The 14,679-nt window shown below is 37.7% G+C and overlaps 1 protein-coding gene across 4 annotated transcripts in view; it reads right to left on the bottom strand.

Annotated features, from left to right (window-relative positions):
* GUCY1B1 (guanylate cyclase 1 soluble subunit beta 1) overlaps positions 1 to 14,679 on the bottom strand; it is a 58,278-nt gene that overhangs the window by 21,128 nt on the left and 22,471 nt on the right. For all 4 annotated transcript variants that reach the window (XM_087936696.1, XM_087936699.1, XM_087936698.1 and 1 more), the window contains exons 3-7: positions 14,482 to 14,582; positions 13,473 to 13,591; positions 9,667 to 9,864; positions 2,678 to 2,908; positions 1,537 to 1,653 (exon numbers count right to left, since the gene is read on the bottom strand). In XM_087936696.1, the coding sequence (XP_087792822.1) occupies positions 1,537 to 1,653; positions 2,678 to 2,908; positions 9,667 to 9,864; positions 13,473 to 13,591; positions 14,482 to 14,582 (766 nt within the window). The remainder of the gene's footprint in view (positions 1 to 1,536; positions 1,654 to 2,677; positions 2,909 to 9,666; positions 9,865 to 13,472; positions 13,592 to 14,481; positions 14,583 to 14,679) is intronic.

Here is a 14,679-nt window from a genome sequence, read left to right on the forward strand (position 1 = left end):
TCCAAGGTCCAAATGGACCTTTGTTTAACCAAAGGAACTCAGAGCATACCAACTGCCATATGCAGGACAGATCAGCTAATCCATATTCAGAAATCAAGTCTTTACAAGGCCTAAGCCCAGCACTTTAATTGCACCCAAGAGCAAATTATCAATGGGTGCAGCCTGCAAAGCAGAGAGGTTTACTGGGGATACCAAGGCATACCTATCACTGGTCATGATGGTGCGTTCTGGATCAGAGAGAACTTCCAGGTGGCCCAACATCCTATGAACAGCCACAAAACAATATGGCCGTGGCAGGAGTGACCATCTAAAGGCCCTGAAGGGGTGCACCAGAGGCTGCCTTTTGGACCACAACCACCACTGGTTCTTTAAGCATAAGCTTTAGGTCCACGAAGATTCACCGACCTTGCACGCCCATCCAAGATGGAATATCCTCATATTATGGACAATCAAAAAATAACAGAATAATAGAATTGGAAGGGACCTTGAAGGTCTTCTAGTCCAGTGGTCCCCAACCACCGGGCCCCGGACCGGTACTGGTCCGTGGATCATTTTGTACTGAGCCACCTATTTTGCTTGGGCGCCGCCATCTTGTATGGACGGCGCTTGAGAAAGTGCTTCCGGGTGAGCTTGTCGGTCGTTGGTTGGATGGAAAGCGGCATTTGGGTGCTGAAGGAATCCTCGCACCTTAGTTTCGTCGAAGGGGGGGTGGCTTCGAACGAAGAGCCGTCCCGATGGCGGTGGAGTCTCGCATTACTCAGGAGGAGATTAAGAAAGAGCCCGAAAAGCCCATCGACCGCGAGAAGGTACAAAGGAGGAGTTGAAGGTGGCGGGGAGAAGCGGGGGACGGCTGGCTGGCCAGTCGCTCGGCTCGCCTTGCCTTGGTCATGCATGCTGATGCCGGCACTGGTCCGTGGATCATTTTGTGATGCCGGTACCAGTCCGTGGTACAAAAAAGGTTGGGGGCCACTGTTCTAGTCCAACCTCCTGTTCAGGCAGAAAGTCCTATACCTTTTCAGACATGTGGTTGTCTAATCTCTTCTTTAAAACTTCCAGTATTGTAGCATTCACAACTTCTGGAGGCAAGTTGTTCCACTGGTTAATTGTTCTAACTGTCAGGAAATTTCGTTGTAGTTCTAGAATGCTTCTTTCCTTCATTAGTTCCCACCCATTACTTCTTGTCCTGCCTTTAGGGGCTTTGGAGAATAGCTTGACTCCCTCTTCTTTGCAGCAAACCCTTAGATACCGCTACCACGTCACCTTAGTCCTTCTTTTCATTAAACTAGACATTTCCAACCGTTCTTTATATGTTTTAACCTCCAGTCCCCTAATCATCTTTGTTGCTTTTCTCTGAACTCTGTCTCAACATCTTTTTGACACTGTGGCAACCAAAACTGGATGCAAGTACCCTAGCCACGGGGTCTTCCTAGGACTTGTGTTTTTCCTATTTCAAACTAACGTGAGTTTTAAAGTCCTTTTCTTCTTCCTAGTAAAACAGATATCTATTGAAAAATTGCAAACTGGGTTTTACATTACCTTACTCCTTAACACAAACACTGTGTTGATATGTGAGAGGATTCCATGGAAGCTAATATCAATATGAGGCCGAACCAATGAAAATACTGATAACAGATTACAGTATCCTGGCTGGAGCTGAAATATAAGTAAAAAAAATAAAAATACATTTTAAGACTTTGAATTCTGGTTAGTGACTGCAGTCCATTTCCCTCTGTACTGTCTGTGGCGTTAGTACAATAATATTTAGTGAAGCAGTGCTCCTATTGTACAATTAAATAATGGACTTTTTGCATAAAAAATTAAATGGAATGAGAGTTGTTCACACTGTCCAAATTCTAGGATGAAAAGAATGAATCCTATCCTACCTTCAATCACACTCAGCAAGGAGATACTCTAAAGCAGCCTTTTCAGCCTTGCATGATGGCTGGGTAATTCCAAGAGTTGAAGTCCACTTGTTAAAATTGCCAAGACTGAGAAACGCTGTTCTAAACAATCTCTATGACTAACTTTGTGTTATACAATCCGCAGCAATAATTCAAGCAACGTTTCAAGGAAGTGGTGGCCACTTCTACTTTGACCTGTTCCATGTGGCCCTATTCCCAAATGTCATGTTTACAGTGATTCAGGCTGCAAAGGCTAAAATAAATTCAAACTGACTCTTTAAGAAAAAGTTTTGGAATGAAAAACTCGAGGCTTTTCATCAAGGATTGTATTCTAAGGTCAGACTTTATGAAAATCAACCTGAAAGGGGAGGGAGGAGGAAAGGTAGAGGCATGAAATAATATAAATCTTTTGAAATGCTAGAGTACATAATATTTGCTAATTTAAAAAGGGAAAAAAACTTTTCAGCAGGTAACATGGGCATAGCTAATTATGAAATGAAAACTATTTAAAACATGCAAGGGCTAAACTACCCAACAGCTTATGCTTGTTTTTCAATATTAATATTTTAAATGAAATATTTAAACAGTTGATCATTAAAATTTCATGTGTGCAGATTCAGATGTAATAGTAAAAAAGGGAGAAATGTGGAATACCTTTCATAGTCCAAATAGTGCATACAAAATATTGAGTAACAGAACTGGTATCAAAAAGTGAATAGGAGGATGATGGAAAATCTGGAACTCAAAAGCTTTGCAGGAAAAACAAGAATTCTTACCTGGGGAAGGACTCTATATATTGCATTTCCACACTGAGTGACAACTAGGTCTCTGTCAAATATAATGTGGAAAGGAAAAGCCTTACAAAACGTGTATGGACTGATGCGAGACTCTTGAGTACCATTCTCTTCAAATCTGTCAAGGTCTTCATAAAAATCTTCTTCTTTGGATTCTTTTTCTTCAATTAAGAACTGAATATGGTCACACTCTTCATTTCTTGGTTGAATAACCTGAACATCATAAAGAAAAGGTGGTTAATCCAAGATTAGTCTATTTTTATTCTTCAGCAACAAGTGTTGCTCATACTAAATTCCAATCTAGACACCTAAAGTACAGGAGTAAAAATAAGCAGACTTAAATTAGAATTCCTGGCCGTGATACTGCTGTGCAATGAACTAATAGCATAAACAATGAACTAATAGCATAAATGTAAGGCATGATGACTTAAGAACAAGAAAGCCTACCTTTGAAGCTCAATTTGCTCTTCAGATCAAGTAATTTACCAAAGAAAGAGGGTCATCAGGAAGAATCAATTTACAGCATAGAAAACCATAGGTTCCAAAAAGCCCCTTGCATGATGAAGAATAATTTGACAATTTGAATCTCTGGTTTCTAGGAATACCTAAGTCTCTTTGCAATACTTCAAACACATCCAGTGTTTGTATAGTAAATGAAACCAAGAAAGGAAGAATAGTGCCAGTGAAGAAGATGTGCTTTTAGTTTAAAATATAATGGAATATAATAAATGTTTTTAAGTTAGAGGTATTCAATCCAAATGGGACACTTTTACAATATAGTTTTGTGAAACAGATGTTCAGCTATAATATAAACTCATTTTCATCAGTGGTGGGATTCAATTTTTTTTTACTATCGGTTCTGTGGGCTTGGCTTGGTGGGCCTGGTATTGCTTGGTGGACATGGCTTGGTGGGCATGGCAGGGCAAAGATAAAATCTCCATTCCCTCCCCACTCCAGGGGGAAGGTTACTGAAAAATCCCATTCCCTCCCCACCCCACTAACCTGCTTTCCAGCTCTGTTCTCCTGTGCAGGGCAACAAAAGAAGACCCAGTCAATCAGCTGGGACTCAGGAGGCAGAGGTGGTATTTGCCAGTTCTCCAAACTACTCAAAATTTCCGCTATCGGTTCTCCAGAACTGGTCAGAACCTGCTGAATCCCACCTCTGCTTTTCAGGCATTTACTGTTTTTTCACATAGTGTGATCATATTCATACAGAATCTTTCATTACCCTTATAGAGATCCGATAAACCTGAATTAAAGGTAAGAGTAGCAATTTTTAAATTGTATTTTAATTATATAAAGCTTTTGCCCAAGAAGGAGGAAATTATCCCCCATGTAAAAGAGAGGTATTCTGTCGTGTACAAAACCAGTCTCTGGATCCAAGCCAGATTTATTTCCATTGTTTAAGCTAGCTGCACTGTGGCAGAGGCAAGAAGGTGAAACTCTTAGTAATAAACGAGGGTTCCTCCAAAACTAAAAGAACCAATTCTATCTGTGGCTCACTGTTATTTAAACTGACATACATTCATAGCCTTCCTCTGATTTTATATCAACTCCATTGCAGAAAATAATGTACTTGGCATGATTACTATTTATTTAATATCACTGACAAACTACCACACAATAAAAGAAAAGAACTTGAAGATACTGTGTATATCTGGAAAAAAAATCCTATTAAGTTCACCGTATCTTACTTCTGAGTAGACATGGATTTCAGTCTAACCCAGGGCTGTCAAACTCCCCGCCCATGGGCTGGATGCGTCATGCATTGGCCATGCTCACTCCCGGTTTAGCAAAGGCGGGAAAAAAGTCAGGATATGTCACATGATGCCACCGTGACAATGTGAGTTTGACACCCCTGGTCTAACTTGTCATTTTTCAGCTATATCATACATACTAAAATTACAATGGTATCTAGTTACCAAAACCTTCATTCATTTTATTGGTTAAAATAATAATGATGCATTGTGACTGGAGAAATACGTCTTAATAATCTTAGTTCTGACTAGTCATGTGTACGTCACAGAAAATATTATTTTAGAGAAATAAGAGTGCTGCTGCTGTTATTAAAGTTGTCACCAGCCAAATGCTTGATAGTTAAAGTGTGATTTAATAGCTTTCAAAAAAATGTTTTAAAATATTCTGATGTATTATACCCAGCTTTTATTAATCAAAGAGTTTGAATAAAGACATCAATTAAATCCTGTAGACCTATTCAAAAAACACATTTTTGAACACTATAACTGAAATGTTCAAAATACCACTAAATGGTTTAATCATTTTCTATCCAAAGCCTTCTCTTTAACCACCAGATTAAAAAGGTAAACAATACAAAATATTATCTAGAAAACAGGGATCCTTCTGCCACATAATTACACTGTTTCAAGCGCTGACATTAACATGCACTAGGCACTGTAAACTTTCATAATTTGATAAAATTCATCTTTTAATATTCTGCTAGTCTCCTGTGTCACTAACAGCAAAGCTGCAAGGAAATTTATAGCAAATGATTTAGAATATATTGTGAGACATAGGGAGAATACGTGTCTAGAAGAAGAGAGGTCAAAAATGCAAAATAAGTTGCATGTAAAAGCATAGCTGAAATTAGCAGAATTTTTTGCATTAAACTCAGTCCACAATAGGAACATTGAACAAACTAAGCATTTGATGGAGTTAAAGAATATATATTACTACATATTACTGATATAAAGGCTCACTTCAAGGAATTTTACCTAAACTTACATAACACATCTCTTAAAAGACACCTTAGAATTAGATGCAAGCTTTAAAATATTAACAGCTGCAAAAAGTTGTATTTTCCATTCCCAGAAAATTTGACAACCTTCCAATTTCCATTGTTTCACAAGACTAAGAACAGTTGTATTCTCTTCAATATATTAGACTGTGGTATTTTTTCAAGCACAATCACCTGATTCTGATAAATGGCAGGGAATTGAAAAATAAAGCCCACTCCCTTTCTATGAATTCTCTACATTCCATAAGCTTTCACGCAGCTTTAGAGGCAGATGTGCTAAAGAAGCTAAACAAGAACATCAGTACCAGGGACACAACCTGGAATAGTTTAAATTATCTTCTCCATGAACTAGCTAGCAAACGAGAGCAGCCAGCACCATTTTCAAAGTCTTTCACCATGGCAACAGCAGTAAAAATGAAGTCAAATTGCTTATCAGGTTTCAAAGATGCTGCAGACTCTCCTTCCCCGAGCAGCAGCAAAATGAATCGGCAAAAGGAGAAGTTTCTATTCAGCTAATGAAAAAGAGGGAAGGGTCTAAAACTGCCTTTCTGTTATTTATACATCCATCCATCCATCCATCCACACACACACACAAACACACACATGCATCCAAGTATTTATGTATGTATAAACATTTCTCTGTTGGGAAGATTTCTATATAAATTCATTCCTATTCCTTTTCCAGATTTAAGCTCTGTTGTCACATATATTGTTTGAATAAATTAAATATTTGTATGTATTTAGCACCAGAAGAGAAGAACAATTGGTGTTTTCCTAATATATGCATGAGTTACAGTATAGATGTGAGGAAAAAAAATCATAATATGTGCAAAGATGCAGGCCTAAACAGTAACTTATTAATTTAAATATTTAATGTTAATATAGGATGTAGGAGTTTTGAAAGGTCTGGATCTTTGGAAAGCATAACCGATGCCCTTTCCATTCCCTTCTTGGTCAAATTTCTTTGCCACTGTTGTTCAGTCTTGTGCTGTTTTTGTCTCTGTGTGTTTTTCTATTACATTTTGTTTTTAAATATTTTTTTGAATGTAAGAGGCCTAACAACATTGGGAGTTGGCCAGTATATAACTTTAATAAATTATTGCTGGCCGCATAGTCAGTCAGGTGTTTAGATTGGATCTGGCATTTTATCCACCTACCAAGTCCTTCCAAGGCACGGGTATCGAATTTATGTCGTCATGACAGCATGATGTCACGTATTGGGACTTTTTTCCCCTCCGCTAAACCGGGCGTGGCTAGCGTGGGCCGGGAGCTTGACAGCCCTGTTCTAAAGGATTTGGGATAAGCAGATGTTGGTTGATAGTATTAAAGATACCATTACAAGATGTAAGTTGTTCTGCCTTTTTCAGTTGACTGATGGGGATTTTGTCAATGCTGATGATATTCAAGATATTTTGGGATTGTGCCTCTTGATAATATAATTGCTTTTTTTTTTGCCACAGTCATTCTATACTTATTTGCAGGTCTTCGTATTTTGTGATTTTATGCAATTATTATTAAAATTGTATCACCTTTCCAGAAATATTTCCAGAAATCGTGTCACCTTTCCAGCCAGCATTATACACAGATTTGCATCACCTCCTTTGTGAGGCCACATTGTCTTTGTTTAGTAAAGCTATTTCATTTACCTATGACTGAATTTTCTAGGAAGGCCTTTCAGTAAAATTAGACAATAGGTATGGTCCTATTACACTTCTAATTTCGCTAATGCTTTTCTTAGTCCATGTTAGGCAAATCGATAAAGATAGGGTGAGGATAGGGTGTTTTCTTTTTGTAAGTATTCAACTGGATCAGTTAATCAAATCAGTTATCCTCCACCCATGGTGCAATCCATCCTGTCCAGATTAAACAGTCAACATATACACTTTAAAAGATAAAACAGAAGTAAGGCAGTACAATATAAATTGTAGATATCATCTAGTTTACTTCTCAGTCTGTAAACAGTCACCTTATCTAACAATGCTTGATTGGTGCCTGCCATTTATTTATTTTTGGTATGGTCCGAAAAGCAGGAATTGCTCTTAACACATAATAGAAAATGGCCCACTGTTGCCAGTTGAACCAGCACAAAAATAGCCATGTTATTTCAGATGGGAATACTATTCTGCTACCAGGTAGGTATAGGCTATTTGTGGAGTACCTTGCTAGCCAACTACCATCAATAATGAGCCCAGCACCAATTTGTTCTCGTGGCAAAGCTCAATGTGTCAAGTAATTTGGTAGATTATGGAAAATCTATATATATGACAGTGCCTTCAGTAGGCAAACAATGCTGTGCTTATAGTATATATGCTACTCTTTCCTATATATGATACTTTTTCTTTTATTTATCCTCTCTAATCAATTCCTGCTAAACTCTCATATCACCTGGTTTCTGATATCTATTTTATAATGTAATATAAGCTGTTTAAGAGATAAAGAGTTGGAAGGGACCTTGTAGGTCATCTAGTACAACCCCCGTCCCCCCCAAGTAGGAGACCCTACAACATTTCTGACAAATGGCGGTACAATCTCTTTTAAAAGCCTCTAATGATGAAGCTCCCACAATTTCCAAGGGGAAGCTGTTCCATTGGGTGATTGTTCTCACTGTAAAAAAATTTCTCCTTATTTCTAGGTTGAATCTCTCCTTGATCAATTTCCATCCATTGTTCCTTGTCTGGCCTTCAAGGTGCTTTGGAGAAGAGATGGACCTCCTCCTCTCTGTGGCAGCCCCTCAAATATTGGAACACTGCTATCATGTCTCTCCTGGTCCTTCTCTTCACAAGACTACCTGTGCCCAGTTCCTGCAAACATTCTTCGTATGTTTTAGTCTCCAGTCTCCTCATCTTCCTGGTTGCTCTTTTCTGCACTTGTTCCAGAGTCTCAACATCTTTTTTATAGTGTGGTGACCAAAACTGGATGCAGTATTCTAGGTGTGGTCTTACTAAGGCTTTATGGAGTGGTATTAGTACCTAATGATTGTATCCCTCTGTTAATGCAATTTAGGATTGCATGGGGTTTTTTTTACTGCCACCACTCACTGCTGGCTCATATTGCTGTTCTATATGATCTCATCCATAATAACACAAAATAATGTATTGGAAATTCTCAATTTATGGAGCAGAAATACAATTCCAAAAACCAGAAATCAGGCAGTCTCTATAACTAGTCGATGCGTTCTATTATTTGTGTATATTTTAAAAAAGAAAAGAAGAGGACACAAAAAGAGAAAGAATTGATGGGCCCTCACCCGAACAGCTAATGGTAGCCATTCCTAACTCGGTACTTCTCAAGCAGTATGGTCAATGAGTTAGAAATTATGGTTACTAAAGTTCAAGAGTACCTGAAGGACATCAACTAGAGAAGTCAGCTTAGGTAAAGAAGCTGAAGTATTCCCAAGTAACCCTTCTGTCAGTTGGTGCTCCATTCAAAATCCAAGAAAGAAATATTTAGACTCCATTAATTAGAGAAAAGATATCTTTTACTGGAAATCGAGTGGTAGCGTCACAAGAATTCTGAATCTGAGGAAATGGGCGCGTAAATCATATATACAAAGTGATGGCCACGTTCCCACCCTCAATAGTTCCATTGGCTCATCCAATTAAAAGTTGTGTATAGCATCATGTGGGCATCTCCAGGTGGTGCTGAGGCTTCTGTCCGTTGACCTTGACATAGTTTGATACAGAGTTGCAGCTGCGCATAGCATAGGATAGAAGCCTAAGCAAGAACCTTCCCCGCCTCAACTTATACAGTTCTGGTTTGTAACACCTCCAGCTCACTTCCCATAACCATATCTCCCCTCCTCCCACCGTTACTTATGACAGCCAAAAGATGCAAAGCAAAGGGGGAAAAAAAAGATAAAATCTTGAAGGCTGACACTTTCTATGAAGACTAGAACTGGAAACTCTGTGGTAATATGTGTAGTTATTATTTTTGTCCATTCTTAAAAATCCTCCTCCCATCCTGAGTCAGATAATAAAAATATTGGGACAAATCCTGATTGGTCTCATAAGCACATTTAGGATTCCAAAATTGTTGGATCAATTAATATACAAATAGCCATAAACATAATTTACACAGATTTCTGTTCCTGATATTGCTATTTGTAATTTCCTATAGATAAAAATTAACTCTTGAAATGTGTAATGGAATAACAGAGCCATGATGAGCTATCCATTGTCACAATCATCCTGGGGAGAGACTTTATCTTGACACTTACCTTCATATCTATTTCTGTGCCATGAATTTGTTGAGCAACTGTTTTGATGATTCCAATGACAATATCTTGGAGTCCTTCCCTCTCTGAATAGTAGTGCAGAATGAGGCCCTTCCCCTTTTCTGCATCCGTGCATCTAAAGGAAGGAGCACGCATTCCTGGGTATATTGTAGCAAGATGGTCGTGTAAAGCATCAAGATTCTGAGAGGAAAATAAGGACAAGAAAATGTTATGATCTAACTGTCTTAGCATTCTCACAGAGAAGCTGTGCTCAAAAGCTGAGGTAAACAGAGATCCAATGTATACCTATCATATATAAAATAAGCCCATAAAGGTGTTGGAAAGCAAGAAAGGAAATCAAGAAAACAGTACTCGGATGGAAAATCTGTTACCTTCCAAGTATCCCCTACTTTCATTAACTTACTTTTACTTGCACTAAGATAGAAAAGAAAAACATTCACATAGTTACCACAATCAACATCATTTCCATCAGTTCTAAATTACCGTACAGTCTTTATCCCTATTCCTGCATTGTATGCAGCTACCGTGTTTCTCATATAATAAGGCCTGGTCTTATTTTTTTTTGAGCCCCGAAAAAATGGCTAGGCCGTCTTTTCGGGGGTGACTTAATCCCCCCCCCCTTGCATCTTCGGGCAGGCGGGCGGCGACGGCTTGGATGTTGACCTCGGCCTTGGTGGGGCACTTCGTATCGGGGTCAACGCAGGCAGCACCATATCCGGGTGTGCAACAAAAGTACTTCCTAACAGCAAGCCCCCCCCCGCCATTTCCCCCCCATTTTGCATGTTTTAATATAGGCCTTAATTTGGGGGAGGGGCTTAATTTCATTTCATGCCTATAAAACATGCTGGGACTTCCTCTTGGGGGAGGCCGTATTGTTGGAGAAACAGGGTATATTTTGTTAATGTAACCCTAAAGCACATGAAGCGTCAGGTCCCTAAGATCCCACCATATCATCCCTTAAGGAGTGGATACAACAACTTCAAAACATATGGCCAGTTGTGAGAAAAGCCCTAGATGAAGATTAGAGTTGTTTATCCGGGTGCTTCTGACTCATGATCTGGTTTCGTCTTGTTTGATAGTTTGATGGTTGGCCAGATCACAAGAAATTGGATCCCGTCTCAGTAACAACAGCCAGCCACCCAAACTATCAAACAAGCCAAAACCAGGCCATGATTCAGAAGCACACAGAGAAACTATTCTAATCCTAATCTGAATCGGACAGACAATACTTAACTGTAGCCCAGCAACAACAGCCAGACAATCAAACAGTCCAAAATCAGGTCATATCTGAACAAACAACATTCAGATTAATTTGTGTTTCATCAAAAGGCATTCAAAGACCTGTGTTCTGACAGACAAGCACAACTCAAAACACGCTGACGATGTGTCCTCAAATGGTGATGAAACCTTTTTTGCAACCAAATTGCCACGTTCGGAGTTCAAACCAACAGCATAGCGTAGCTAGGAATTTGTCTCCTATGAGTTATGTAAAGCCTCGTCTTTCGGGATACATCCAAAGGAAACAAGGATCTTTTGAATTAATTTCTTAGGCACCACATAATCAGTTTCCTCCTTCACATACATGCTTGTTTTAAATTTATCCAAAAGAAGATTTTTTTTTTCTCACGGAATTTAGTTTTGTTTTGAATTAAAAATATAGCAACAAAAATAACATATGCTACAATACAGTGAGCTGTTTACTTGAACTCACTAATTATAAACCTCACTATTTCGAGGATATGCTTGTGGGATAAATAAAGCACAGCAGCGTAGGGAAAAGCGTAATGAAAAAAAAATGGATGGATGGATTACTTTAGATTTTTGTGTATTGTACTTCATAACTTCATTATACCGATAGAAACTTTGCCAGTATTGGACTAAAAATTTAAATGACTGATTTTATTTTTTCAAATAATTTCTGAAGTATTTCTAAATCATGGTACTGTAACACAGTGGTGGGATTCAAATAATTTACCAACTGGTTCTCTGCCCTAATGATTTCCAACCATCAGTTCAAACTGCTCAGAAAGTTAACAACCGGTTCTCCTGAGTGGTTTGAACTGGTTGAATCCTACTACTGCTGTCACAGTTTATTTAAAATGTGAATTCCTTTCATTTGAACACTTATAATTATGATGTTTCCAAATGCTATTAAACCCTCGCCTATGCATCAATATGGGTCATTCTGAAAAGGCAGGAAAAAATGCATTATAATGAACTTTCTAAGCAACACGGTATTTCTTAGAGAAAAGTAAATGCCTGAATAAATCTCTGAATTATTCAGGAAAAAAAACCCAAAGGTGTTTGGATGCCTGTGGGATGCTTAGAAACAGAGCCACCCACTTTCTTTCCAAGCATCACGTAGGCACCCAAACACTTTTTGCCCAGACAATTGACGCGGATTGAAAGCTTCATTTCCTTGCAAAAGGAATGCTTAAAAACTGAGCCACCCGCTCTGTTTCTAAGCATCCCATAGGCGCCCAAACACTTTTCACCCAAATGGAGAACTGATGTAGGCTGGAAGCACGATATTACGACACACAGGAGCTTCCAAAGACTCTGCTGTCCCTCCTAGGCAAAGAAGCCGCAGCAGAGGACACAGATCTTTGCAAGGTAAGTGACTCTGGTGAGGCAGGATAGGAAGGGAAGGGAACTGTGGGGAGCGGCTAGGAAATAAGGTGAGTGTTGCAGACCTCTGCAGTCATTCGTTAGGGTGAAAAACTGCCGTGACGCAGCAACAGTCGTAATTTGGGGACTTGTTTGTAAGCATTAGGGAACGCTTATTCCGTGATAAGCGGTGCTAGATGAACACTTGTAACCCTGGAATTACCTGTACTTGTTAAATAAGTTGTTTTTTTAGTATAACTCTTGACTTTTAAACAGTACATCAAAGGAAGTTGAAAGAATACAATATTCCATTTATTTCAAGTATCAGTGAAAAATATGGATTCCCAATCATGTTTTCCTCATTACATTTTGTTTAATGGTTAATAATTGTACATAAAATGCAATTTGAGCAATCTTTCTGAGCATAAAAGATTTGTTTTTATACCTGGCCATCTTTAATCTAGCTTTCAAGGTTAAAACTACCTGATATTTTGCCATGTTTTTGAATATTATATCTTCAGAGAGTGCATATTTGTGTATGACTAGACTGCTCCCTAAAGTATTTTTTTATTAACCACTACTCTATGTCTGATTGATTTTTCTTTTATGCTATTAATACAAAAATACCCCTGGGATGCCTCAAATTGCACTTATTGACTAGCCATTCTTCATTTACATGCTGCGTTAACATTGCCTTTAGCAATATTTTCTTCTCAAATTATGTACTGGAGATATTTTTATAGTCATAAAATTAAACTGTTGTATTTAAAACAATGGTTGCATTTTGGAATGATAATGGATATATACATACATGATGTATGGGTAAATGAATGCACAGAATCGGCTTTTTCATTGTTATTTTTGTTTTGGAAGACTGTTATTTAAATATATTTCTTCTTATAATTTCCACTAATTTCCTAATTATATGAAAAACTGAAGTTTGATGTGTATTATTTTGGTTCTTAAATGTAAATTATCAAGACATTATTTTGGGAGGCTAGTGTTATTAAAGTTACTGCCTATAAGTAGCCAGAGTGAAAGGATTTCTGATTCTGGATCTAGAGATTTGATACATTACATTGTTGTGTTTAAGTAAATGTGCATAGTACCACAGCAACCACACTGTTCAAATTCAATTGTCCCGGAACTGAGCCACTGATGATTTGTCTCCGTTAACTTACTTGTAAAAATTCTCTAACATTTGATCCCAACACACGTAAGATTGTGTCATAACCAGATTCTTGGCAAAATACAAAAAACATCTTCCCAAACATTTGAAGGATTTCTCCAGCATTAAGGTCTGCAAAATAAACAAACAAACAAAATAATAAAATTCTATGTTTTGAAAGTGTCAAGGTCAAGGCTTTTTGTGAAGCAAGAAATTCAGCAAATTATAGTCTAGAAAGCCACATTATATCTATTATTTCTTTTCAAAACCAATTATAAAATCTTTATGAGTACTTAAAGTATGTTAGAGATATTAGATTAGATAACCACCACATTTAGAGGAGCTTCAAGAATTGTCTCAAAGTTCAATGGATTGGATTGTGTGAAACAAATTCTTCCAAAAATTCTGATTATACTTATGCATATTTCTCCTTCTAAATTGAAGCTCATAAGAATAACAGTGATATGCAAAATACATTTGAGAACTGCATATATTATAAGTATCTTGTATTCTATCTCACAATTCTAATTTCAACAAACTACAGTTCATGAGTCTGTTTTAAAACAACAATTTGGGAAAACTATATGATGATAAATGCTCACATGTATTAGACACGCTTGTGTTTATGTGTGCACATACAGTCTAACATGCAGATTTCAGTAGCAGGGATCAGCCACTTCAGTGAAGGGGACACCAATATTTACTGAGGTTATAGCATGTAGGAATATGAATATAAATTTAGCCACTTCACAGGAAAATTGATCCTCTGAATCAATTGATCCTTATAAAGAAAGGGTTCCTTAGCAGTCCTAAGGCCTGTTCTTAATTTAAAACAAACATTCTAAGAATGACTGCATGTACCATTGTCAAGTCATTGAAAAATAACAGTCCAGACTGAACTACAGCAAACTTTTTTTTTGTACTATGTGTAAACTATCATGTATATATCATAAAACATAAAAGTGGCTGAATTGCATCATACCCTTTAGAAGCAATGCTGAAAGAAAGTCAAGTTTACTCACTGAGGACTTTACTTGCTGCAGCCACCAAATCATAGGTTTTGGAATCATCATAAATAATTCTGACCAAAAACTGTCCTTCCTCATCCAGCTGTGCCTCTCTCCTAGAACAAAGTACAGCATACTTTTTAAAAAAAAATCATATATTTTGGACATTTATAAAAGAGATCAAATTTGTTAGTTGCTGAGAACACTGAAAAT

The sequence above is a fragment of the Pseudonaja textilis genome, chromosome 6 (assembly GCF_049901715.1).
Source record: "Pseudonaja textilis isolate UNSWEBS1 chromosome 6, rPseTex1.2, whole genome shotgun sequence".
Classification (NCBI taxonomy): Eukaryota; Metazoa; Chordata; class Lepidosauria; order Squamata; family Elapidae; genus Pseudonaja; species Pseudonaja textilis.